The 27,985-nt window shown below is 46.4% G+C and overlaps 1 protein-coding gene across 1 annotated transcript in view; it reads left to right on the top strand.

Moving 5' to 3' along the window:
* rassf9 (Ras association domain family member 9) overlaps positions 1-27,177 on the top strand; it is a gene marked incomplete at its 3' end in the record, with an annotated part of 32,760 nt that extends 5,583 nt beyond the window's left edge. Inside the window, exon 2 of the mRNA XM_079531471.1 lies at positions 25,665-27,177. Within this exon, the coding sequence (XP_079387597.1) occupies positions 25,665-27,177 (1,513 nt within the window). The remainder of the gene's footprint in view (positions 1-25,664) is intronic.
* Positions 27,178-27,985: the final 808 nt, after the last annotated feature.

Genomic DNA, 27,985 nt, shown 5'->3' with positions numbered 1-27,985 from the left:
GGAAACACTCCACAATGGGCTGATATTCCATTGTACGTCAGGGGCGTTGTTACCACTACTATAGAGATATTCAGATTCCTTCAGGGTCATTCCATTCTTATTGGTCCCCCACTCCATATTCTGTTTACTCTAGAGTCTAATAATTGAACCTGCAGCAGTTCTTACACAAAGTCCTGGTATCCGCTGCAACAATTCAATTCTTATTTGACCCTGAGACCAGATTCTACAAAATGTCTTCTTCTAAATCATGACAGTTTTCTTGAGAAACCTAATGTTTCTATACAGTCGTTCTCAAACTATTTCATGTCAAGGAACGCCAAAAATTATATGAAATTGCATTACAGGGACCCCCCCCCCCCCCCCAGAAGCAAGGATATGACTTAAAAACGTTCACTCTGAAAGAATCATATTCAAAGATTTGTGCCACATTTTCCACGTTTATTAAAAAAATAGCAGATCTACAAGCTCGTATCGCGGCACCGAGTGCCATTCATTGGAATTTTAAACGTATTAAGTCCTGAATTCCGTTGTGTAATAATTATCGTCAGCCTTTACTCGACAGTAGCCTACTGTACCTACGTGGTGACAGACGTACTGTAGTCAATTACACACCAGCCCCGAAACATGACTGTCTGTCATAATCATGACAGTCATGTTTCAGACGCAACTGAAGCCAGTTTTACACCATCGCTACATTTACAGAGAGAACGTGTACATAAACATTCACATTTCAAATATAAAGTACTCGCCACGTGGGCCATGGGACAGCGATTATCATCATCATCACCAAACCCGGAAGTTATGCAGGAACGCCTACCGAGTGGCAAAACAATACTTTCTGGCCTTGACAGCCCATACATCCACACAGTGGACACAAAAGTTGTATTTGAGTTGCATTAAATGACGATAAACGACCTTAAACTCACTTTGTCACAAATGTTGCCACTCGATTTGGCCATTCACTTTATGCATGTGCATGTGCCCTCTATAGCTGCATTCCGCGTTGTTTAATAAATGGCATTTTTTCTCAAACGTTGTGCGTTCACAGTTGAACACCGGGAGCGTGCACAGTTGCACACTCGCCTATTAGTTTGTATTGGCAGTGAGGTCAGCGTGCCTATATCGAACACACCCAGTGCCACACTCCTCCCGACCAATAGGGGACGCGTAGTTGAAAGCCAATGGCAAAAAAAAATGCTCGGATAAAAGTGCCTTTTATTAAACAACATGGAGTGCAGCAATACTAATCGCTGTCCCAGCACAGTTAGATCACCCGTGGCCCACGTGGCGAGTACATTATATTTGAAATGTGAATGCTTATGTAAACGTTCTCTCTGTAAATGTAGCTTTGGCGTAAAACAGGCTGCAGTTGCGCCATGACTAATAAACAAACCACTGACACCACCCAGACTATAGTCTTCTAGTTATAGGCAGTAGCAGGGACTCAGGGAGACCATGGTGTCTAATGTCTCCCCGTCAGTGAAACCGCAGTCCTCCTGTGACACAGAAAGGTGTCACCATGGCTCACGGTTGCCCAGGGTGACGCACGCGGCCAGCCAGAGTATGGCGTGGTTTCCCAGGGTGACGCACGCGGCCAGCCAGAGTATGGCGTGGTTGCCCAGGGTGATGCACGCGGCCAGCCAGAGTATGGCGTGGTTGCCCAGGGTGACGCACGCGGCCAGCCAGAGTATGGCGTGGTTGCCCAGGGTGACGCACGCGGCCAGCCAGAGTATGGCGTGGTTGCCCAGGGTGACGCACGCGGCCAGCCAGAGTATGGCGTGGTTGCCCAGGGTGACGCACGCGGCCATACAGCCAGAGTATGGCGTGGTTGCCCAGGGTGACGCGCGCGGCCAGCCAGAGTATGGCGTGGTTGCCCAGGGTGACGCGCGCGGCCAGCCAGAGTATGGCGTGGTTGCCCAGGGTGACGCACGCGGCCAGCCAGAGTATGGCGTGGTTGCCCAGGGTGACGCGCGCGGCCAGCCAGAGTATGGCGTGGTTGCCCAGGGTGACGCACGCGGCCAGCCAGAGTATGGCGTGGTTGCCCAGGGTGACGCGCGCGGCCAGCCAGAGTATGGCGTGGTTGCCCAGGGTGACGCACGCCGCCATACAGCCAGAGTCATGTAAGAGCCGACTCCACGTAATGGCTCTCTGTCTGACGCATGCAGATGGTGGAGGACTGGACTGGACTGGTGGTGCAGGCGATGATGGACCCAGCTAGTCTCACGTAGCCAGACAACTATTCCACAATCTCCGATTGATAGAGTCTGGAACTATAGCCCCATGAGCTGAGTAAGGAATGCTATATAGAGTCTGGAACTATAGCCCCATGAGCTGAGTAAGGAATGCTATAGAGTCTAGACCTACAGCCCCATGAGCTGAGTAAGGAATGCTATATAGAGTCTGGACCTACAGCCCCATGAGCTGAGTAAAGAATGCTATATAGAGTCTGGAACTATAGCCCCCATGAGCTGAGTAAGGAATGCTATATAGAGTCTGGAACTATAGCCCCATGAGCTGAGTAAGGAATGCTATATAGAGTCTGGAACTATAGCCCCATGAGCTGAGTAAGGAATGCTATATAGAGTCTGGAACTATAGCCCCATGAGCTGAGTAAGGAATGCTATATAGAGTCTGGAACTATAGCCCCCATGAGCTGAGTAAGGAATGCTATATAGAGTCTGGAACTATAGCCCCATGAGCTGAGTAAAGAATGCTATATAGAGTCTGGAACTATAGCCCCCATGAGCTGAGTAAGGAATGCTATATAGAGTCTGGAACTATAGCCCCATGAGCTGAGTAAGGAATGCTATATAGAGTCTGGAACTATAGCCCCATGAGCTGAGTAAGGAATGCTATATAGAGTCTGGAACTATAGCCCCATGAGCTGAGTAAGGAATGCTATATAGAGTCTGGAACTATATCCCCATGAGCTGAGTAAGGAATGCTATATAGAGTCTGGAACTATAGCCCCATGAGCTGAGTAAGGAATGCTATATAGAGTCTGGAACTATAGCCCCCATGAGCTGAGTAAGGAATGCTATATAGAGTCTGGAACTATAGCCCCATGAGCTGAGTAAGGAATGCTATATAGAGTCTGGAACTATAGCCCCCATGAGCTGAGTAAGGAATGCTATATAGAGTCTGGAACTATAGCCCCATGAGCAGAGTAAGGAATGCTATATAGAGTCTGGACCTACAGCCCCATGAGCTGAGTAAGGAAGCTGCCATTTCCATTCACGGAAATATATTTTAAAATATCTTTACATTTTCTTTTTGCATTTTCTTTTCCGCTAAGCAACACGCTATATATGCTCAGATGATTTATATTTATATTAGAATACATTTAGGCGACTGTAAAGACGAAACGGGAGTGGGGAGGAGGCTCCACTTCCGCTTTATCGCTGACACATGACAGCTCTTCCGTTGCTCCAGACTGTATGATGAAGCATTTGGAAATTGCGAGAGGCAACAGTCTGGTAACGCGAGACTAGGACCCAGCGAGTGGCCATGTCACGTCGAGAAGGAGAACCAAAATAAAACACCCATGTGAAGTGAGCGGCGCTCTTATCATCAGACATCATCTCATTCCGGCCAATCAGAGTTTGCGTCCTCACCTTCGTATTCAATGTTTGCGTTACGCAGTGTTTGTGTTCACACAAACACTCAAAGCTGGCCATTCATTGTCAATGGCATTTAATGGTTGTGTTAACACACACCCTCAAAGCTGGTGGACAAAGCCCCTCAAAAAAGATAGAAAAAAAAACACCCAGCAATTTGTGCATCGCTACAATTTACAATTTAGGCATTTAGCAGACTTCTGGGCGGGAACCCCTTTTGGTGTTTTAAGCATTATGTTATACTTTAGCTATTGAAAAATATCAGATCTACAAGCTCATAGCGCGGCATTGAGTGCCGCACTATGAGCTTGTACATCTGATATTTTTGAAAAATCGTGAAAATGTGGCGAAAATCTTTGAATATATATTCTTTCACAGAAAAACAACAGAGTCTGAGTATATGAGGTGGAAAGACGGAGAAACAGAAACACAACAGAGTCTGAGTATATGAGGGGGAAAGACGGAGAAACAGAAACAACAGAGTCTGAGTATATGAGGTGGAAAGACGGAGAAACAGAAACAACAGAGTCTGAGTATATGAGGTGGAAAGACGGAGAAACAGAAACACAACAGAGTCTGAGTATATGAGGGGGAAAGACGGAGAAACAGAAACACAACAGAGTCTGAGTATATGAGGGGGAAAGACGGAGAAACAGAAACAACAGAGTCTGAGTATATGAGGTGGAAAGACGGAGAAACAGAAACACAACAGAGTCTGAGTATATGAGGTGGAAAGACGGAGAAACAGAAACAACAGAGTCTGAGTATATGAGGGGGAAAGACGGAGAAACAGAAACACAACAGAGTCTGAGTATATGAGGTGGAAAGACGGAGAAACAGAAACAACAGAGTCTGAGTATATGAGGTGGAAAGACGGAGAAACAGAAACACAACAGAGTCTGAGTATATGAGGTGGAAAGACGGAGAAACAGAAACAACAGAGTCTGAGTATATGAGGGGGAAAGACGGAGAAACAGAAACACAACAGAGTCTGAGTATATGAGGGGGAAAGACGGAGAAACAGAAACACAACAGAGTCTGAGTATATGAGGACCATCATGAAAGACGGAGAAACAGAAACACAACGTCAAAGAAAGAGATAAACACAACAGAGCGGTGGCGAGGGGAAACCAGGTGAAGGAAAGGGGGGGGGGGGGGGGGTGTTATGTCTCTGTCTCCCAGATGCTTATCAGCCTGGGAGACAGAGAGAGAGAGAGAGAGAGAGAGAGAGAGACTATCAGCCTGGGAGAGAGAGAGACTATCACCCTGGGAGAGAGATAGAGAGAGAGAGAGACGTCCCAGAGAGATCAACAACCCCAGATAGAAAAATGATGTTATTTCCCTTCCAATCCCCCCCCCCCCTATCCCCCCCCATCCCCCCCGCCCCCTCTTTCACATAACAAGCACAGGAAGCGCCTCCTGTCCTGTCCTGGGTCCCGCCAGCCCTCCTGTGCTCTCCGAGGCCGTGCAGGGCCTGGGCTGGGCTGGGTTAGTTAACCATGAGGCTAACATTCTACAAGATGTCTTCTAAATCATGACAGTTTTCTGAAAAGACCCTATGTTTCTGTCAGTGGTTCTCAATCTATTTCATGTCAAGGACTCCCAGAAATAGATATTGTAATTGGCCGCCGACCACAATGTCAAAATACGTTGTTCCAACCCTATTCCTAAACGTATACCTCAGTAAATCTATGCCTATAACCCTAAACCTATTTCTAACCTTATTCAAAAGAAATATTTTGTCTGCTAATTTAATTAACTGTAGGATGTCCTCTTTGATCGTCAGTGTGAATATTACTGTACATGTGTTTGATGTAGACATGATTGACTCCTCTCTTTCACTGGCCACCATTATCACTGTACTTACTGTACAGTATCACTGTACAGTAAGTACAATGCTTCAAAGAGGTTTAGTCTAGACTCTAGACTATGAGGTTCATCTGTCATTTCATTCACACTATCACAAACCAAAACAAGTGTAATCAATGTTTCTCTTCCTTAACACATTAAGACCTAAAAGGGTCTAAATCCTGACAGTTTTCTAAAAAACAAAAAACAAACATATATAGGTTTCTATGTCTCAAAGTTTTTCATGACCCCAAAAATTTTACAAATTTGGCCGCCAACCACAATCTGAAAAAGATGTTGTTCCAGGGGACTCCCCAGCCAGAAGCAAAGATTTGAGTTAACAAACGTTCGCTCTGAAAGAATATATATTCAAAGATTTGCTCCACATTTACAACTACAAAGCTTGAGTGCCGCCGCACTATGAGCTTGTAGATCTGCTATTTTTTTTCAACAGCTAAAGTATAACATAATGCTTTAAAAAACACCACCAAAAGGGGTTCCCGCCCTGAACGGGCTAAGCCAGTAAGTCCACACCACGGACACGGTACTCTAACAGAACCTGGTAACGGGTGCATTGTGCTGGGTCCACACCACGGACACGGTACTCTAACAGAACCTGATAACAGGTGCATTGTGCTGGGTCCACACCACGGACACGGTACTCTAACAGAACCTGGTAACGGGTGCATTGTGCTGGGTCCACACCACGGACACGGTACTCTAACAGAACCTGATAACGGGTGCATTGTGCTGGGTCCACACCACGGACACGGTACTCTAACAGAACCTGATAACAGGTGCATTGTGCTGGGTCCACACCACGGACACGGTACTCTAACAGAACCTGATAACAGGTGCATTGTGCTGGGTCCACACCACGGACACGGTACTCTAACAGAACCTGATAACAGGTGCATTGTGCTGGGTCCACACCACGGACACGGTACTCTAACAGAACCTGATAACTGGTGCATTGTGCTGGGTCCACACCACGGACACGGTACTCTAGCAGAACCTGATAACGGGTGCATTGGGTCCACACCACGGACACGGTACTCTAACAGAACCTGATAACGGGTGTATTGTGCTGGGTCCACACCACGGACACGGTACTCTAACAGAACCTGATAACAGGTGCATTGTGCTGGGTCCACACCACGGACACGGTACTCTAACAGAACCTGATAACAGGTGCATTGTGCTGGGTCCACACCACGGACACGGTACTCTAACAGAACCTGATAACAGGTGCATTGTGCTGGGTCCACACCACGGACACGGTACTCTAACAGAACCTGATAACTGGTGCATTGTGCTGGGTCCACACCACGGACACGGTACTCTAGCAGAACCTGATAACGGGTGCATTGGGTCCACACCACGGACACGGTACTCTAACAGAACCTGATAACAGGTGCATTGTGCTGGGTCCACACCACGGACACGGTACTCTAACAGAACCTGGTAACGGGTGCATTGTGCTGGGTCCACACCACGGACACGGTACTCTAACAGAACCTGGTGCATTGTGCTGGGTCCACACCACGGACACGGTACTCTAACAGAACCTGGTGCATTGTGCTGGGTCCACACCACGGACACGGTACTCTAACAGAACCTGATAACGGGTGCATTGGGTCCACACCACGGACACGGTACTCTAACAGAACCTGGTGCATTGTGCTGGGTCCACACCACGGACACGGTACTCTAACAGAACCTGGTGCATTGTGCTGGGTCCACACCACGGACACGGTACTCTAACAGAACCTGATAACGGGTGCATTGTGCTGGGTCCACACCACGGACACGGTACTCTAACAGAACCTGATAACTGGTGCATTGTGCTGGGTCCACACCACGGACACGGTACTCTAACAGAACCTGATAACGGGTGCATTGTGCTCCGCTGACAGGCTGTGTTGTTTTTGGCAGCAAATCTCTATTTTAGTTTTAGTCATAGTATTTGGAAATTAAACTTCATTTAGTTTTAGTTTTGTCGGGCCTCGATGCCGTCGTAATGACTGTTTTTACATTTGCTGAAAATAGCCGATCTACAAGCTCACAAGTTGTGAGCTTGTAGATCGGCTATTTTCAGCATGAAACCAAGTGTAAAATCACTTGTCTTTTATTTATTACTGGATCTCTTGTCCACTAGTCCCTTCCTAACATTTTAGTCTAGTTTTTATTTGTTGACGAAATTGTCAACATCTTTAGTCTTAGTTTTAGTCACCATAGCTTAGTTTTCATTTAGTTTCCATTTAGTTTTCGTCAGTGAAAAAAGGTAGTCGACGAACATTAATTTCGTCTTGGTTTTAGTCGACGAAAACAACACTGGCTGACAGGCTGTCATATGGTTCTGTGTCTGTAGCTGATTGAATGGAGACTATCTGTCATATGGTTCTGTGTCAGTAGACTATGTCATATGGTTCTGTGTCAGTAGACTATGTCATATGGTTCTGTGTCTGTAGCTGATTGAATGGAGACTATGGTTCTGTGTCTGTAGCTGATTGAATGGAGACTATCTGTCATATGGTTCTGTGTCTGTAGACTATCTGTCATATGGTTCTGTGTCTGTAGACTATCTGTCATATGGTTCTGTGTCTGTAGACTATCTGTCATATGGTTCTGTGTCAGTAGACTATCTGTCATATGGTTCTGTGTCTGTAGACTATCTATCATATGGTTCTGTGTCTGTAGACTATCTATCATATGGTTCTGTGTCTGTAGACTATCTGTCATATGGTTCTGTGTCTGTAGACTATCTATCATATGGTTCTGTGTCTGTAGACTATCTGTCATATGGTTCTGTGTCTGTAGACTATCTGTCATATGGTTCTGTGTCTGTAGACTATCTATCATATGGTTCTGTGTCTGTAGTCTATCTATCATATGGTTCTGTGTCTGTAGACTATCTATCATATGGTTCTGTGTCTGTAGACTATCTATCATATGGTTCTGTGTCTGTAGTCTATCTGTCATATAGTTCTGTGTCTGTAGTCTATCTATCATATAGTTCTGTGTCTGTAGTCTATCTATCATATAGTTCTGTGTCTGTAGTCTATCTATCATATAGTCTACACATTGATGACAATTTCGTCAACAGATAAAAACTAGACTAATATGATAGGAAGTGGACAAGAGATCCAGTAAGTAATTTTACACTTGTTTGCATGCTGAACATTGCAAGCTGATCTACAAGCTCACAACGTGTCGCGCTGCGACGCGTTGTGAGCTTGTAGATCGGCTATTTTTAGCAAGTGTAAAATAAGTCATTACGACGGCATCAAGGCCCGCCAAAATACATTTTAGTCGACTAAATCACCTGTAGATTTAGTCGACTAAAATCTTATGACATTTAGTCGACTAAAACTAGACTAACACTAATACATTCCAGGTGACTAAAATGTGACTGAAACTAAATGAAAACTATGACTATGAAAAAACCCTGATCATATGGTCCTCTGTAGCTGCTCTAATGGAGACTATATCTATCATATGGTCCTCTGTAGCTGCTCTAATGGAGACTATATCTATCATATGGTCCTCTGTAGCTGACCCTAAACCCTAAACCCTAAACCCTAAACCCTAAACCCTAATCATATGGTCCTCTGTAGCTGACCCTAAACCCTAAACCCTAAACATATGGTCCTCTGTAGCTGACCCTAAACCCTAAACCCTAAACATATGGTCCTCTGTAGCTGCTTGTTGTCGTTGGAATGGAGACTATAATATCATCACCGAGCCGGTTCCTCTCTATCAATCAGCAACACGTTGTGACAGTTACTTAACGCTGACTCATAGTCCTCTCTCTCTCTCTCCCTCCCCCTCTCTCTCTCTGTGTCTCTCTCTCTCTCTCCCTCTCCCTCTCTCTGCCTCTCTCTCTCTCCCTCTCCCTCTCTCTCTCTCTCTCCGCCTCTCTCTCTCTGCCTCTCTCTCTCTCTGTGTGTCTCTCTCTCTCTCTCTCTCTCTCTCTCTCTCTCTCTCTCTCTCTCTGCCTCTCTCTCTCTCTCTCTCTCTCTCTCTCTCTCTCCCCCTCTCTCCCTCTCTCTCTCTCTCTCTCTCGTCACGTGTTGTGACTTGTTTCTGAACCTCCAGCGTGTTATCTGATCCCAGGCCGTAACAACATGCGGTTTGCCAATTTATGACACAGAGTGTGATTGTTTAATGGAGCTCAAGTTTGTTATTATTATCAGAGGTTATTACAGCAGGGAGAGGGAGGGGGGGAAGCCACCCCAGGAGTACAGCTGAGGGTGCAGTAGTACTGGCACTACACATGTCTATCTAAGCCACCCGCCTACATGTGCTTTAATTCAAATGGAACCATGGTTAAATTGACATTGATTGATTGAGTCCCACAGAGAGAAATGCCATTAAATGGAGGTCCGCAGACAGGGGTTCTCAACCCGCCAAATTACTTTGGAAATGAGGGTGGAAATTATTTTCCAATTTCTTTTTTTTTTTTTTGCAACTGAATGCCTGATAAATGGATATTAAGAGTTTACATAGTACACATAGTACATGTATAAACCTTCCTTAATGATTATATCTGGTTTCAGTATTTATTTATGATATATATTTTCTCTATTATTAAGGTTATTGGTGGTGGGGCGGGGGGGGGGGGGGGCTTGGCGGGGGGTCACGAGACATGGCCAAAGCATTTCCGGGGGTCCCCAGCCAAAAAGGTTGAGAACCCCCTGGACTAATGCATGTCAAACTGGGGGTCCTTGAAATGAAACAGGTTGAGAATCACTGCTAGAGCCGCAAAAAATCTTCTCTTATGGGGGGGGGGGGGGGGGGGTCCCTGGCATATCTTTCCAAATGGGGGTCCTCAGGCTAATGAGTGCCAATGTGGGGGTCCTTGACATGAAGAGGTTTGGGGACCACTGGTGTAATAAATAATACACACCGACGTGATTTCTTCCCAAGTCCCACATCAGGCTGAGGAGCTACATGCAGCTCCCTGCTCTAAGGTCACGCTGGGGTCAAGTGGACGGCTCAGGTTACTGGGGGTGGGTGCGCTGGGGTTTCTGGGGGTGGGGGGGGGGGTGCGCTCAGGCATGAAATGGTTGAATCCCGTGTGATCCTGCATTACACACTGCGTCGCACGACTCGCACCCACATTCACTGCTTACCAACTTTAATAGCCTGTATTAGTAGATTAACCCATTTTGACCTGAGACCAGATTCTACAAAGTCTTCTAAATCTTGACAGTTTTCTGAATGTTCTCAGTGGTTCTCAAAGTTATTCATGTCAAGGACCCCCAAAAAATATATATAATCGGCCGCCGACTCCCATCTCAAAACATGTTGTTCCAGGGATGTGTGCATGTGTTCCAGGGATGTGTGCATGTGTTCCAGGGATGTGTGCATGTGTCCAGGGATGTGTGCATGTGTTCCAGGGATGTGTGCATGTGTCCAGGGATGTGTGCATGTGTTCCAGGGATGTGTGCATGTGTTCCAGGGATGTGTGCATGTGTCCAGGGATGTGTGCATGTGTTCCAGGGATGTGTGCATGTTGTTCCAGGGATGTGTGCATGTGTTCCAGGGATGTGTGCATGTTGTTCCAGGGATGTGTGCATGTGTTCCAGGGATGTGTGCATGTGTTCCAGGGATGTGTGCATGTTGTTCCAGGGATGTGTGCATGTGTCCAGGGATGTGTGCATGTGTTCCAGGGATGTGTGCATGTGTTCCAGGGATGTGTGCATGTTGTTCCAGGGATGTGTGCATGTGTTCCAGGGATGTGTGCATGTGTTCCAGGGATGTGTGCATGTGTTCCAGGGATGTGTGCATGTGTTCCAGGGATGTGTGCATGTGTCCAGGGATGTGTGCATGTGTTCCAGGGATGTGTGCATGTGTCCAGGGATGTGTGCATGTGTTCCAGGGATGTGTGCATGTTGTTCCAGGGATGTGTGCATGTTGTTCCAGGGATGTGTGCATGTTGTTCCAGGGATGTGTACATGTGTTCCAGGGATGTGTGCATGTGTCCAGGGATGTGTGCATGTTGTTCCAAGGATGTGTGCATGTTGTTCCAGGGATGTGTGCATGTGTTCCAGGGATGTGTGCATGTGTTCCAGGGATGTGTGCATGTGTTCCAGGGATGTGTGCATGTGTTCCAGGGATGTGTGCATGTGTTCCAGGGATGTGTGCATGTGTCCAGGGATGTGTGCATGTGTTCCAGGGATGTGTGCATGTGTTCCAGGGATGTGTGCATGTGTTCCAGGGATGTGTGCATGTTGTTCCAGGGATGTGTGCATGTTGTTCCAGGGATGTGTGCATGTTGTTCCAGGGATGTGTACATGTGTTCCAGGGATGTGTGCATGTGTCCAGGGATGTGTGCATGTTGTTCCAAGGATGTGTGCATGTTGTTCCAGGGATGTGTGCATGTGTTCCAGGGATGTGTGCATGTGTTCCAGGGATGTGTGCATGTGCAGTAATGAACACATAGATACCATCAGAGTCTAATCGTATAATGTTTCCACTCAGATTTCTAACTTCATGGTAAAGTCAATGCCAATTGTCCTTCATTACCCATGTGTGACCTATGAGGGCACCCTCATTTGATGCTTCCACATAATCCCAAACCAACGGATATCAAGTGTCATCCACAGTGACAGCCCTCATGGACGTATACATTACGATGTAATCAGCGTAGTATGTGTTGGTCTTGGCAGAGAGTTACCCCGAGTGGGGACAGGCCTCCATTCAGAGAGTTACCCCGAGTGGGGACAGAGAGTTACCCCGAGTGGGGACAGGCCTCCATTCTGAAACCCTCCATTCCGAAACCCGTGGAGAAGACAATCTGTCCACTGAACAACTCAGTGTTTTACTAAAGAGTCCTCAGACAGAGATAGCATGGCCTAAAGAGTCCTCAGACAGAGATAGCATGGCCTATTCTGGGGAGAACATTAGCTGAAGAGAGCAGATCTGCAAGTTCACGCCGCGTCCCGACATAACGCGCTGTGAGCTTGCAGATCTGCTATTTTCGTTGAAGAGATTTTATGTGGAGGGGGCCAAGTACAGGTGAAGCAGCCCTGTCAGCTAAGTAGTAGTTTAGTGCAGAGGGTTTAACCCATTCTGGGAACCCCTTTTGGTGTTTTAACTACCGGTAAGCATTATGTTATACTTTAGCTATTGAAAAATAGCAGATCTAGAAGCTTGTATCTTTGAATATAATATATTCTTTCAGAAGACTCTTTTTTTAAAAATTCGACTTCAGGCCTAAATCGGTTAAGTGGTTCATATTTGTCTTTCTTGATTAATTGCAAAAAAGACAGTTGCGCCTCATGGTACCTCTACGTCTTCACACACCAGGAATCTAAAAATCGCCAGCGACTCAGCGAGTATTTTGCGTCAAAACTATTCACATCCTCATACTCGATGCCTCATTCATACAGATTGATGCCTTTTATTCAGAGTGAAAAATCAACATCATGTATCGAATATAAATTGCGCCCCTTTATCGTTGCATGATATTGATATTTGGGTTTTGGCACTAATCCCGTGAGGTTAGTTAGGGTTTAGGATAGTGTCAGGACGGTTAGGTTAGGCGGTTAGGGGGTTAGTTAGGGTTTAGGATAGTGTCAGGATGGTTAGGTTAGGAGGTTAGGGGGTTAGTTAGGGTTTAGGGGGTTAGTTAGGGTTTAGGATAGTGTCAGGATGGTTAGGTTAGGAGGTTAGGGGGTTAGTTAGGAGGTTAGTTAGGGTTTAGGATAGTGTCAGGATGCTTCATACATAAGGGTGTGGATTGTGCGCTCATTAAAAATACATTTTCAGGATCCAGCTCAAGTGGAGTTAGGATGTTTTTCTCGAAGCGCTTTTTTTAGTGTAAAAATGGCCAATAGGTGTTGTTTTTTCCTTATTACTGTGGGAGACTGCAATCATCCAATCCACTAAGCAACTCAAAGCAGGGTGAATACCATCCATGTTGGTACATTTTGGGGGCCGTTAGTTACCCACACGTTTAGCTGTGTTGCTCATTCCACGAATGCCCAAATCCTTACAAGCTATACCTCGTATATAATCGACCAAAGTTACGTTTCCAAACTTTTTGTGGAGAGTGTAGTTCTCTCAGCTCAGAATGGAATGTTGCCATGACTAGACCACACATACTGTAAACATATATATGTTTCTGTCTTCTTACTGTACCAATGCTCACTGCTAGAGGCACAGGAAATATAATTGACACTCACGACGACCACACAACACCTGTCACATGTTACAGCAAGGTCTGACACACTGCTCACAGAACTGTGCTAGTATGGAGCACCGAAGTCTGACGTCAATATCGGTAGAGGGCGGAAATCCACGGGTTCATGTACTTTTTAATCCCCATAGGGGGGATTTTAGATCGCCTCATATAAGAACTGTGTTTGAAAAATAAACAAATTCCATGTTCACTCATATACTGTAGATATGAAGAATCAACTGACTGAGAGAAAACGCTATTGTTACTGCTGCTGAATTAGTTACATTTTCGCTAGAAATGGACGAGGGGGCGAGCGAGTGGCGTCAGGACTTCGGCGTTCTATTGGAAGTGTCCGGATGTTGCCGGAGCTCTGCGCTGATTGTGGCCCAGCATTATAAACACAGGTGTTTCCCTGCGTGGACCCGGGGGGTACCCGGCCCGCTTCCTGCCCAGCTGGAGCTGTGGTGGTCAGTTGGTCACCCTATCAGTGGCTGGTTGTCTACTATGGCGCTGTGTTTATTCACCTGCCTGTTTATCACCACGGCTGTACAGTACAGTATGCTTTATGTATTGTATTCTATCTAGTCTGTTTATCACCACGGCTGTCCTGTACAGTATGCTTTATGTATTGTACAGTATGCTTTATGCCACAAGTCTAGGGGCTCCATTTTCATCACCGCTAAAGGCAAAGAAGTTTAGGGATAAGGGGTTTAGCGGACGGAGATGGAGCCCTATAGGTGTAGAAACAACATAATTGAACACTGTGTAACTGGTGTTTGCTTGGAGCCCATGTTCAGGGGACTGTCCTTATGTCAGACGGTCCTTCCGTTAGTTCGACCTGTGCTGCGGGTTAAAAATCACCCGTGGCTCCCGACATGCATGGCGGGTTACAACCAATCCGTCCTGCGGGTTACAAATCACCTGTGGATTCCTGTGAGGTTAGGGTTATGGTTTAGGATAGTGTTAGTAATGGTCATAGTCCTGTTATCTTCCAGGGTTAGGTTATGGTTTAGGATAGTGTTAGTAATGGTCATAGTGCTGTTATCTTCCAGGGTTAGGGTATGGTTTAGGATAGTGTTAGTAATGGTCATAGTCCTGTTATCTTAGGGTTAGGGTTATGGTTATGGTTTAGGATAGTGTTAGTAATGGTCATAGTCCTGTTATCTTCCAGGGTTAGGGTTATGGTTTAGGATAGTGTTAGTAATGGTCATAGTCCTGTTATCTTCCAGGGTTAGGTTATGGTTTAGGATAGTGTTAGTAATGGTCATAGTCCTGTTATCTTCCAGCGTTAGGGTTAGGTTATGGTTTAGGATAGTATAAATATGGTCAGTCCTGTTATCTTCCAGGGGCGCCTGATGGACGGGAAAGGAACTGGTTGGAATAACGTGTTCCTTCCACGCGCTACGTCCAACCAGGGAAACCCCCCCCTGTCAGGTGTAAAGGAGCAACTTGAAAAAAAAAAAAACTCTTGACAGAACTCGTAGTCTATCATTCTGATAGATTAGTCCTCATGATGTACTCTTTTCCTCTATTTTTACAGTTTCTGTAAAAAAATAAAATAAATAAATCTGCCTGTTTGCCATTGGATAAAGCTGAGAGGTGGATGCAGTCTTTTCCATAATCCAAAGGCATGAAGGAAGCATGAGTTCAAGTCCGTTGCTCTCCCCAGGTTGGCGGAGGGTGTGTAGAGCCCAGGATCACATTAGATAATTGACACAGGGGTGAAAAATGGGTTACAAAATCATGGGATAAAAAATATATAGAAAAAAAAAATATATATATATATTTCACGTGTAAAGCTACTGTAATTATGGAGGCACAGTGTGAGTGAAAACACGTGTGGTTTCCAGATGAACTGGTGTAGCTACCGGCCGGTAGGACCATCAGGTCAAAGAACTGGTGTAGCTACCGGCCGCTAGGACCATCAGGTCAAAGAACTGGTGTAGCTACCGGCCGGTAGGACCATCAGGTCAAAGAACTGGTGTAGCTACCGGCCGGTAGGACCATCAGGTCAAAGAACTGGTGTAGCTACCGGCCGCTAGGACCATCAGGTCAAAGAACTGGTGTAGCTACCGGCCGGTAGGACCATCAGGTCAAAGTCACACTTGTCATGGTCTGTGAATGCAGGAGGCGTGTTGGAGGTGAATCCAGGAGGCGTGTGGGGAGTGTTTGCCGTCCACATATTATAGCTCTCAGGTGTTTGCTCTGCCTCAGCCTCGTCTCAGAGGGTCTCCGTAACCATTAACCAGACTTCTGGCATTGTTGTATTACGTATCACGTTCCTTTCGGCCTCTCCTTCACTAGGAGTGTACAACAATGCTCCACTGCATGCGTGTGTGCGTGTGTGCGACGTGCGTGCGTGCGTGTGTGTTTTCATGCCATGTGGAAGCCCAAACACAGTGCTGCTATCAGACTCTGTGGAATCAGCAAACTGGGGTAGTTTTAGTGCAGAGTTGCTTATTATGTTTGACTAGTGGTTAATACTTGCGACCTATAACTTGTACTCGCATGCCGAGGGCTACTTAATAAATAATAAGCTTTATTGTCCCGAAGGATATTTGTCTTCACAGTCTGTTCAAACACCCACATCAAGAACAACACAGTCTCTAGAGCATATTACACCAAGACAATACAAACACTGTATGTGATGGCCTTATTGTTCATATCAGACAGTGTGGGTGTTGTAGGGAGGCCGATGATCTTGGGAGCAATACGGGTAATACTGAAAAGTATACACTAAAGTGTATTTTGGCGGGCCTTGATGCCGTCGTAATGACTGTTTTTACACTTGCCGAAAATAGCATATCTACAAGCTTGTCAGCTTGTAGATATGCTATTTTCAGCATGCAACCAAGTGTAAAATGACTTATACTGGATCACTAGTCCCTTCCTAACATTTTAGTCTACTTGTTCCCAACCTGGGCTCCATGCAGAGTGGGGTTCTCACAGAGCGCTAGCAAACTCGGTGGCTAGGCTAGATAGTTTCTTGGGACATTTGTGGTCGTAGTGACTACATCTGTCATTAAAAAAAAAAAGTTTTTTCAGCGATTTTCTTAGTTTTAAGGATAACTGTTGTATAATTGCAATATTACACGAGAGGGGGTGGTTTAACGTCATTAATGCACGCCTGCGATGCAGAAGTTGCTTTTGGAACTTCTTAATTTAAAAACCATTTTAGTCCTTGTCCACTGTAAAGAACTGTCCACTGTAAAGAACTGTCTACTGTAAAGAACTGTCCACTGTAAAGAACTGTCCACTGTAAAGAACTGTCCACTGTAAAGAACTGTCTACTGTAAAGAACTGTCTACTGTAAAGAACTGTCCACTGTAAAGAACTGTCTACTGTAAAGAACTGTCCACTGTAAAGAACTGTCCACTGTAAAGAACTGTCCACTGTAAAGAACTGTCCACTGTAAAGAACTGTCCACTGTAAAGAACTGTCCACTGTAAAGAACTGTCCACTGTAAAGAACTGTCCACTGTAAAGAACATGCAACACAACTCTATATAACCCACACTTCCCAGCCGGCTTGATGGTGATTGCTATTGGAAGCAGCAGTGTAGTTTGTGTGTGTGTGTGTGTGTGTGTGTGTGTGTGTGTGTGCATTCATAGTTCCTCAGTACTGTGTCTATAGGGCACAGGCTGGCCCGTGACATTTCCCCCCCTTTCAGAAGGCGCCCCTTGTGGCATCCTTGAAAGAACTCTGCTGATGAGTTCAGACCCCTTTCTGTGGAGGGCCACAACGTTGAGAGGAAAAAGATCCGTTTCGACCGAAGATCAACGATAATTCCCAGTTTGCCGATTCCCAGATCGGCGTACTTATTACGCGATCTTATCTAGCCGATCGGACCTACTGCATGTAGTCTGGAGCCTACTGGCTGCGATTGGCATTGATAGACATGTTAACGGATCTTATGGGTCTACTCAGGTCTACTGGACATGCTGGGAGCCTACTGAGAACGACAAGCCTCCTCATACCCTCCCCTAAACTTAACCGCAAGCATGTCGCAGCACGGTCCTAATATTAACGCATGTTCGCCAACCTTAATCCGGTCGTTTTCCGGGTTTTCGTTTTATCAGTCGGCAGAGCATGCCCATACTCGTCGAAAACAATCGTACTGATCCTAAGTGATCACTGTGGTCTTGTCGATTGATAACAGTCGAAACGGGTGGGATAAAGCATGGAAACCCCACTCCTCATGGAGCCCAGGTTGGGAACCCCACTCCGCATGGTCTGTTTACGGAGACTTGCACGGTCGCTTGAGTGTTGGTGAGATGTTTCAGAGATGCATAAAACAGCTTTAGGAGACAGCGGAAACGGTTGCGAAGCGGCTTTAATCGGCGTTGCCGTTACGTTTTTGAAGTTTTTGGCTTCTCTGAAATTCTCTCTTCCTTCCCGTTGTACCGCCTCCCGAGCGGCGACTGGCTAGCTGCACGTCCTAGTTACTGCCTCTGATTGGCCGACCACGTACATGCAGGGTGTGTTAGAGCGGCTTCGGAATAACAACGCACATGCATTCCGTATTCTGTAGGTTCAGGTAATTTATTGGATAACAGCCCGACTTTTGATTAAACAAAACAAAATATAATTCGTATAGAAGGCCTATTCCGTTGGTATATTATGTGCTATGTGGTTGAAATGTTTTTCCCTGCCGCTCTGGTTTTTGGATCACCTGCAGTCACCTGCCTCATCACAGAGTGACACCCATTAGTCAACGTCCAACGTTTTTAACGGTTTAATTGCTTCTGGCGTAACGTTCCGTCTGATAAGCTTTGTTATTGATATCAAATCGCTGATTTTTTTTTTTTTTTTTTGGCTTGGCCTTTCCTTCTTTAGCGAACCTAGACCGGGTTGCGCAACCGCGCTGCCGTCCACCTCCGATTATACAGGCCGACTAAAAAGCTGAATAACTCCTAATCTACGGAGCTCTCCATGGTTTGGATAAAACGCGCAATGTTCGGAGGTCTTTGCTGATTATCCGGTGGTTTAGATGGAAACATTGGGCGCTTTCTAGAGCAAGGATGGCTTCATTTTAGCGCGCTAGTATTGATGCTATTTATTTAGCATTAAAGATGGACGCTCCAAACAGGAGCGTCCATCTTTAACTGTTCTCTCAGAGTCTCCTTCATCCAGAGGAGGAACCACTGCCTCGTCCACACAGCTCTCCTGAACCTCGTCGTAGTAGTTTGGGTCTCTCACATCCAGCGCTTCCTGAGGCCCGTACACTTCCCCCGATCTGCCCCACACGCCTTTCCCTCCCGCCCCGCCTTTCTTCGGGAGACCTCGGCCCTTGCCGAGCCGGGACTTTCTGTCCAGCAGCTTAATGGTCTTCGGGCTGGCGGGGTCTCAGAGGGACCTCTGGGTGGGTCTACGGGCTGGCGGGGGTCTCAGAGGGACCTCTGGGTGGGTCTACGGGCTGGCGGGGGTCTCAGAGGGACCTCTGGGTGGGTCTACGGGCTGGCGGGGGTCTCAGAGGGACCTCTGGTTGGGTCTACGGGCTGGCGGGGGTCTCAGAGGGACCTCTGGGTGGGTCTACGGGCTGGCGGGGGTCTCAGAGGGACCTCTGGGTGGGTCTACGGGCTGGCGGGGGTCTCAGAGGGACCTCTGGGTGGGTCTACGGGCTGGCGGGGGTCTCAGAGGGACCTCTGGGTGGGTCTACGGGCTGGCGGGGGTCTCAGAGGGACCTCTGGTCGGGTCTACGGGCTGGCGGGGGTCTCAGAGGGACCTCTGGTCGGGTCTACGGGCTGGCGGGGGCCTCAGAGGGACCTCTGGGTGGGTCTACGGGCTGGCGGGGGTCTCAGAGGGACCTCTGGTCGGGTCTACGGGCTGGCGGGGGCCTCAGAGGGACCTCTGGGTGGGTCTACGGGCTGGCGGGGGTCTCAGAGGGACCTCTGGGTGGGTCTACGGGCTGGCGGGGGTCTCAGAGGGACCTCTGGTCGGGTCTACGGGCTGGCGGGGGTCTCAGAGGGACCTCTGGTCGGGTCTACGGGCTGGCGGGGGTCTCAGAGGGACCTCTGGGTGGGTCTACGGGCTGGCGGGGGCCTCAGAGGGACCTCTGGTCGGGTCTACGGGCTGGCGGGGGTCTCAGAGGGACCTCTGGTCGGGTCTACGGGCTGGCGGGGGTCTCAGAGGGACCTCTGGTTGGGTCTACGGGCTGGCGGGGGTCTCAGAGGGACCTCTGGTTGGGTTTACGTTATCGCTTAGCAAGTTTTCGTCTTAGTTTTAGTCGCCGAAATCAACACTTATTTTCTCACAATGTGGTTTAGTGAACTAATGTCAGCGAAGGTTTATATTGACACAGGCCTTACGCTAATGTGATGTCATTGTGATGTCACATACCAAGACAGGGAACACATTCTCACTGTTTCAACAATGATTGAAATGTAAACCCTGTTTGATTTTACCCTCAATATCTTGTGATTTGATTCAGCTATTAGTGTCGATTTTTGTCTCTTACACAAACATTAAATAGGCCTATCTCACAGCCCGCTTTCCACGCCCACTTCCGGTAGATAGTGGTGTCTTTAACATTAGCATTTACACGTTTTTTTCTCTGGAGAATCTAAGTACATTTTCTAATGTAAAAATGTGACAGACCAATATTATTATGAAGCAAACAAGATGGTAAATCAGCTCGAACAGATAGAACAAACCTTACCTTGAGAAAACAAAAGTTAAATGACTTCTGTTAACATGTAGCGTCTATGGAGTGACGTCACGCTATCACCACTAACCCCGAAAGGGTGCGTATTAAGGGGGGCGGGGAAATTCTGTGAGATAGGCTTATTCCCGTTGACAGTGAATGGAGAATTTCCGTCACATGGGGACGAGCAAATCGGCTATTTTTGTCCTACACAAACATTAAATTCCCGTTGACAATGAAAGGAGAATTTAAAAGAGGGCAAAGATAAGAGCGCCCCTCACTTCACACGGGTGTGATTTTTTTGTAGATTGACTGCATTAAGCATGGAATGAAGTCGTGTCTGAACAGGAAATGAAAAAAATAATACATTACATGGGATAATAATTATTATGCATAAAACACAATGCTGTAATGATACTGATAATGTTGAGCATGTATTTCAGTGATTGTACTGTAGCCTCCCTAGACTGTCATTAATGATTGACTCATTGATTGATTGATTGAAGTATTTATTAACAGTTTTGCAGAATTACATTACATTTCAAGCACAACTCAATACAAAGACTGTTAACTGTGAGTGGACGACACTTGACCCATTTTGGGCGGGAACCCCTTTTGGTGTTTCAAGCATTGTTATACTTTAGCTACTGAAAAATAGCAGATCTACAAGCTCATAGCACGGCACCGAGTGCCGTGCTATGAACTTGTAGGTCTGCTATTTTTCTTCTTTACAAGAGGGTCCACCTTGTTCAATTCATCATAACATTTAGAGACGTACAAATAGACACTTCTATATAGTCATAGACAGGAAATCCTCATAGAGGAGGTAAAAGGGGAAGAAAAAATAAAAACAAAAATAAAATCATATACAGTGAGGGGGAAAAGTAATTAAGTCCTACCCTGGAGGCTCTGATAGTGAATGAGAGTGAAGGATTTTCAATGCATTTTCACTCAAGCATAATTATGTCAAAGGTTTCAACTTTTTGATTGATTGATTTTGATAGTATGTTTTAACAGTTTGCAGAATTACAGTACATTTCAAGCACAACTCAATACAAAGACTGTTAACTGTGAGTGGATGACACCATAAAGCACTAGACTTGTTTACAAGAGGGTCCACCATGTTCAATTCATCAAAACATTTAGAGACGTACAAATATACACTTCTATATAGCCAAAAACAGGAAATCCTCATGGAGGTAAAAAGGAAGAAAAAAAACATATACAGTGAGGGGAAAAAGTCATTAAGTCATTTAGGCCTGACGTCGAAATTAAAAAAATGTCTTTTTAAAATGTATTTTTTTCTGAAAACCCTCATGTTTCTGTATAAGTGGTTCTCAATATTTCATGTCAAGGACCCCAAAAATTATATGTAATATGCCGCCAACCCCCCATCTGAAAAATATGTTGTTAATCCAGGGACCCCCTAAGAAGCAAATATTTGAGTTAAAAACTGAAACTCTGAAAGAATATATATTCAAAGATTTTAGGCACATTTTCACGATTTTTCAAAAATAGCAGACCTACAAGTTCATAGCGCGGCACTCGGTGCCGTGCTATGAACTTGTAGGTCTGCTATCTTTCAATAGCGAAAGTGTAAAATAATGCTTAAAACACCAAAAGGGGTTCCCGCTCAAAATGGGTTAACTCATACCCTGGAGGTGTTCTCCTTATAGTGAATGAGAGTGAAGGATTTTCAATGAATTGTCACTCAAGCATAATTATGTCAAAGGTTTCGACTTTTTGATTGATTGATTTTGATAGTATTTATTAACAGTTTATACAGAATTACAGAACATTTCAAGCACAACTCAATACAAAGACTGTTAACTGTGAGTGGACGACACCATAAAGCATTACACTTGTCTACAAGAGGGTCCACCTTGTTCAATTCATCAAAACATTTAGAGATGTACAAATAGACACTTCTATAAAGTAAAGAACAGAACAGGAATTAATCATAAAGGAGGTAAAAAGGGAAAAGAAACATATACAGTGAGGGGAAAAAGTGGTGGGTGGGTGGGATTCAGATTTTACGGGGGCTCATTGAGAGCGGTTTTGAAGGAGTCAAGGGATTTGCATTTCTTAATGACTGTTGGTAGGGCGTTCCACATGTTGGTGGCATAGGAGCGAAAATAATTTAGTCCCTTGTTTGTGACGAATCTGGGTTGTACATGGTTACTAGTTACACTCCCTCTGCTGTTGTGGGTGTGGACTCCGTTGACATTAACATTATCTTTTGATCAGTCTCCCGTCAACGGACATATCAAAGGTCAAGGAAACGAACACGTGAAGTCAAGTCCAGGGCGGTGCATGTTGTTGCTTCACCTCTGAGTAAACTCATGGAGGCGGAAACTGGGCCGCCGGCTTACAGTACAGTACAGTACAGTACAGTACAGTACAGTACAGTACAGTACAGTACAGTACAGTACAGTACAGTACAGTACAGTACAGTACATCTGACCAAACTGAATCATCCACGTTCGTTAAGTCATTTGGACCTGAGGCAGATTCTACAAAATGTCTTCTAAATCTGAACATTTCTGAAAAACCTATCTTTCTATGTCAGTGGTTCTCACAGGGTTAAAACCCTATGTCAGTGGTTCTCAAACTATTTCATGTCAAGGACTCAAAAGAATTATATGTAATTGGCCACCGACCCCCATCTGAACATATGTTCAGGGACCCTCCCAGAAGCAAAGATTTGAGTTAAAAACGCTCACTCTGAAAGAATATATATTCAAAGATTTGCGCCACATTTTCACGATTTTTAAAAAAATAGCAGATCTACAAGCTTGTAGCGCTGCACTCGGTGCCGCACTACAAGCTTGTAGATCTGCTATTTTTCAATAGCTAAAGTATAACATAATGCTTAATAAAACACCAAAAAGGGGTTCCCGTCCTGAACGGGATAAGCACAAATCCTGCGTTTACATGTCGTTACGTGTAAACAATGACATGGAGAGACATCTCACTGCAGGATCCTTAAAATCAGATTGAAAATGTCTGGAAATGTTTCGTCCGCTCGCTGAACGACTTCCTTCACGTTGTGGACGTCCGCGGCGGCGTAACGACCTGGACATTAAGGCTCTGGGTATTACCCAGGGGTCCATTAGGTCTGTCCATTACGGACGTCGTTGCCCCATTAGCGCTCAATCTGTGGACGCGTTCCACGGCCCAGACGGACGGATAACGAGGGCCAATCTGTGGACGCGTTCCACGGCCCAGACGGACGGATAACGAGGGCCTGGGGATTAAATACAGCTCAGAAGCACGTCGTAAAGTGACCGTCTCCGACGAGCGAGACGATGAGTAGCCATTTAACCCATTCAGGACGGGAACCCCCTCTTTTTTAAGCATTATGTTATGCGTTATTAGCTATTGAAAAATAGCAGATCTACAAGCTTTGCAGAACTACAGGCTTGCAAAACTACAAGCTCGTAGCGCGGCACTCGATCTGCTATTTTTGAAAAATCTTGAAAATGTGGCGCAAATCTTTGAATATATATTATTTCAGAGTGAATGTTTTTAACTCAAATCTTTGCCTCTTGTGTGTCCCTGGAACAACATATTTTCAGATGGGGGTCGGCGGCCAAATACATATAATTCTGGGGCTCCTTGACATGAAATAGTTTGAGAACCACTTTTAGAAAACTTTCATGATTTAGAAGTTCTGTGTTTTTCTGTGTCTTTTTGTAATGTGTCCTTTTTCTACTGTGTGGTTTTGTTGGTGTCCTTTGTTTTAGCTTTATAGTGTATAGTTTATAGTGTACAGCACTTTGTAAACCTTGCGTTGTGAAATGTGCATAAAGTGGATTGGATAGAAGACGTTTGTATCGAATATGTTCTCAGGTCTCAATGGGTTAATAGAATCAGGAAAACGGGTGAATATGTTTCTTTGCTCGGTGACCTAATGGAGGCCCATCACGGTGACCTAATGGACCTAATGGATGGTGACCTAATGGAGGCCCATCAGGTGACCTAATGGAGGCTCATCAGAGGCACGTCGCTGACGTTGACACTAACATTGTGTACATTCCGTCTCAAACAGGAGCTCGTTGTTCAACCGGCTGCGCTGAAGCTTGCAGAGCATCCAACTTGACCTTTAGGAATGCACGCATGACGCGATAATAGATCGCCCTAAAGCCTTTATGTACTGTATAGAATAGGATATGCAGTCATGTCTTTTTCTTTTTACCTGAATGTTTCAAAATCTCTACAATGATTTTTCATTATTATGTAAATGTTTCTGACCAAGGCCAAGTCATTGAATTCTTTTAATTTTCGTTTTTTTTCCCCCATGTCAAATGGAAGCAGGGAATCATAGCTTCAAATTGACATATTGGTTGTTCAGTTTGACCCACCAGTTTTGGAGATATGGCTTATAGAGTAATGTCTTGCAGAGAAACAGCATTTATTTCATGTCTTCTGTGGTCTCTAACATTACACCTAGCTACACGTGTAAGCATTTATTTCATATTTACATGTCTTCTGTGGACTCTAACATTACACCTAGCTACATGTTTAGGCATTTATTTCATATTTACATGTCTTCTGTGGTCTCTAACATCACACCTAGCTACATGTTTAAGCATTTATTTCATATTTACATGTCTTCTGTGGTCTCTAACATCACACCTAGCTACATGTTTAAGCATTTATTTCATATTTACATGTCTTCTGTGGTCTCTAACATTACACCTAGCTACATGTTTAAGCATTTATTTCATATTTACATGTCTTCTGTGGTCTCTAACATCACACCTAGCAACATGTTTAAGCATTTATTTCATATTTACATGTCTTCTGTGGTCTCTAACATTACACCTAGCTACATGTTTAAGCATTTATTTCATATTTACATGTCTTCTGTGGTCTCTAACATTACACCTAGCTGCATGTTTAAGCATTTATTTCAGACATGCTCTTTGTGAAGATTCCGCCTGTGCCATTAAGTCTTGTCTCTATCAAAAAGAGTCACATATTGATTTAAGAGTGTGATCTAGACTCTAGAGAGAGGAAATATCTACTGACATTTCACAACAACATTTTCAGTAAAAATAAAAACAGAATTAAAGGGACATTTCACTGCTGGAAGAAACCGCAGTCACTCAATGTTCACAGTATCTGTAGCAGATAACAGCAGCACAGTAACATTAGCACTCTATGGCCAGAAATAAATGTGTGTTTGACTGGATTGATGAATTCCTACAAAGATCATGATGCTTTGGTGCACTGCCCCTCCTTGTGGAGAGGGTGGAGGGCTGTCTTACTGAGACAACATGTAGTCCAGGAAGGAAGTGAGACCAGTGTCTGTGACATGAAGTATGAAATACTAAAATTCTCTCTCTCTCCCTCTCTCTCTCAGGACCAGAGATGCAGAGCCCGCGGTTGCAGGAAAGGAGATCCAGGTCAGTGTGTGCGAGGAGGAGAAGGTGGTGTGTGGCGTCACCAAACACACCACGTGTGCCGACATGGTCCAGGCGTTGCTGGAGGACCACCGGGCCTCTGCCGCCGCCGCCCCGGAGGGTAGGAGGACGGTCCTGGAGGACCACCGGGCCGCCGCCACCGTCCCAGAGGGCAGGAGGGCGGTCCTGGAGGACCACCGGGCCTCTGCCGCCGCCCCGGAGGGCAGGAGGACGCTCCTTCACGGAGACCCCAAAGACTTCTGCCTCCTGGAGCGCTGGAGGGGCTTCGAGAGGGCCCTGCCTCCTCTCACTCGCATCCTCAGGCTCTGGAACGCCTGGGGAGACCAGAAACCCTTCATTCAGTTCGTCTTGGTCAAGACCAGCGATTTTGTGGCTCAGCCCCTCCACGCAGGGAGGAATAATAAAGCCTCCGGTTCCAACAAGGCGGCGGGGACCACCAGGCCGAAGCTACGCTGGGAACAGCAGCAACAGCAACAACAACACCAGTTCTCCCAGTCGCTGCCCGTGGAGCGCCAGAAGCGCATGGTGAAGAAAGCCTTCCGCAAGCTGGAGAAACTCCACAAGAGCACCTCCTCCACCTCGTCCTCCCCCTCCTCCTCGTCCCCCTCCTCCCCCCCGGGGGCGGGGCCGGCGGGGGCGGGCACCACGGAGGACATCGACCGCATGGTCCAGCTCATCCTCACCCAGGACCATTCCATCCGCGGTCAGATCCAGCAGATGAGGGAGCTGGACGTGGACATCGAGCGCTTCGAGGCGGAGGCACGGCGTGGCACCCTGCAGCCTGTCCTGGAGGAGGAGGACAGCGAGGAGCAGCTGGGGTACGCCAGCGACGGCGTGGACCAGCTGGAGGAGCAGGTGCTCCGACACCATGAGCTGATCATGGAGCTGTCTCTGGACATCGACGCCGAGCTCCGCAGGGTTCACTTCGCGGCCGAGGACCAGGAGGAGTGCGTCGGCGCGGTCGCCGCCGTGACGACTTCCCGGCTCTCGCCGTCAACGGACGACCTGCCGCCGCTCTACGCCGCCGCCGAACTGGAGCGGCTGCAGTCGGAGCTGATGCGCGGCCTGTCGGCCGGCGTCTCCCTCCGCGCGCAGACGGCCACGCTGGACGAGGAGCTGGCGTGCTACGAGGCGGCGCTGGTCTCCCGGGACCAAGAGTGCTGGCGGCTGGCGGCGCAGCTGCGCGCGCTGCAGCAGCTGGACGACAGCATCGGCGGCGCAGCGGAGAAGAAGTCGTCGAGCCCCGCGGGTCCCAAAGGCCCAGCGGTGGTCCAGGTCCATCAGAGCGGCGGTTTATCGTCCCAGACGGTGAAGCTCAAGCACGGCCTCAGCTCCCCCACCGCGGACGCCACAGACACGGACTCAGACACCGGCATCAGCTCCACGCACAGCCAGGACTCGCTGTCGCCCTGTCTCGACTTCCCCCCTCCCCCGCTGGACACAGACGTGTGAACGACCACTTTCTAAACACCACTCCGCCCCACCCCCCCCCCCCCCTAGCTTTACACTGCTCTGTACACTGTATGCACTAACACTGACACATTCCACGGATATCTGTGGACGCTGAACTGAACGTGTCGTTTTGAAATTAAGTTTTTTTTTAAAGTCAAAGAAGAATCTCGTTAAGCCTGCCAAAATTATATTTTTTTGGCACTATTGATTGAACCCCCCCCACTGTGGATCCAGCACACATTGTAATACCAGTATGAACACTGTTGTATGTTGTGTTTACAGTAATTTGTTAACCCCTTTTGGTGTTAGCATTATGTTATGCTTTAGCTATTGAAAAATAGCAGATCTACAAGCTCATAGCGTGCCACTCGGTGGCGCGCTATGAGCAGACCTACAAGCGCTAGCTTGTAGGTCTGCTGTTTTTGAAAAATCGAGGAACGACTGACATAGAAACATAGCTTTTTCAGAAAACTGTCAGGATGTAGAAGACATTTTTAGAATCTGATCTCAGGTCAAAATGGGTTAAAGAAGAAGAATAACTATAATTATACCCCCTCACCACCACCTATGTCAGATATATGAGCAGATATGATGCTTGATGTCATTATCATGACATTAAGGGACAATATTGAAATGTTCTTTCTTTGTTTTGACCCAAACAGGCAGTCCTAAAATGAAAAACAACGATGGCTTTGGAAGTCTGAAGTAGTTGAACACTGACCACAGTCTATTGTCCTTCAAACTGTGGTAGGGCTTCAGTCTACTTGCCCATAGAGCCCCATGTGAACCCAGACATGTTGAGTACACC

Source organism: Electrona antarctica (assembly GCF_951216825.1).
Source record: "Electrona antarctica genome assembly, contig: scaffold_114, whole genome shotgun sequence".
Lineage (NCBI taxonomy): Eukaryota > Metazoa > Chordata > Actinopteri > Myctophiformes > Myctophidae > Electrona > Electrona antarctica.
The sequence above is the reverse complement of the archived record's forward strand: the minus strand, read 5'-3'. Positions and strand labels throughout refer to the sequence as shown.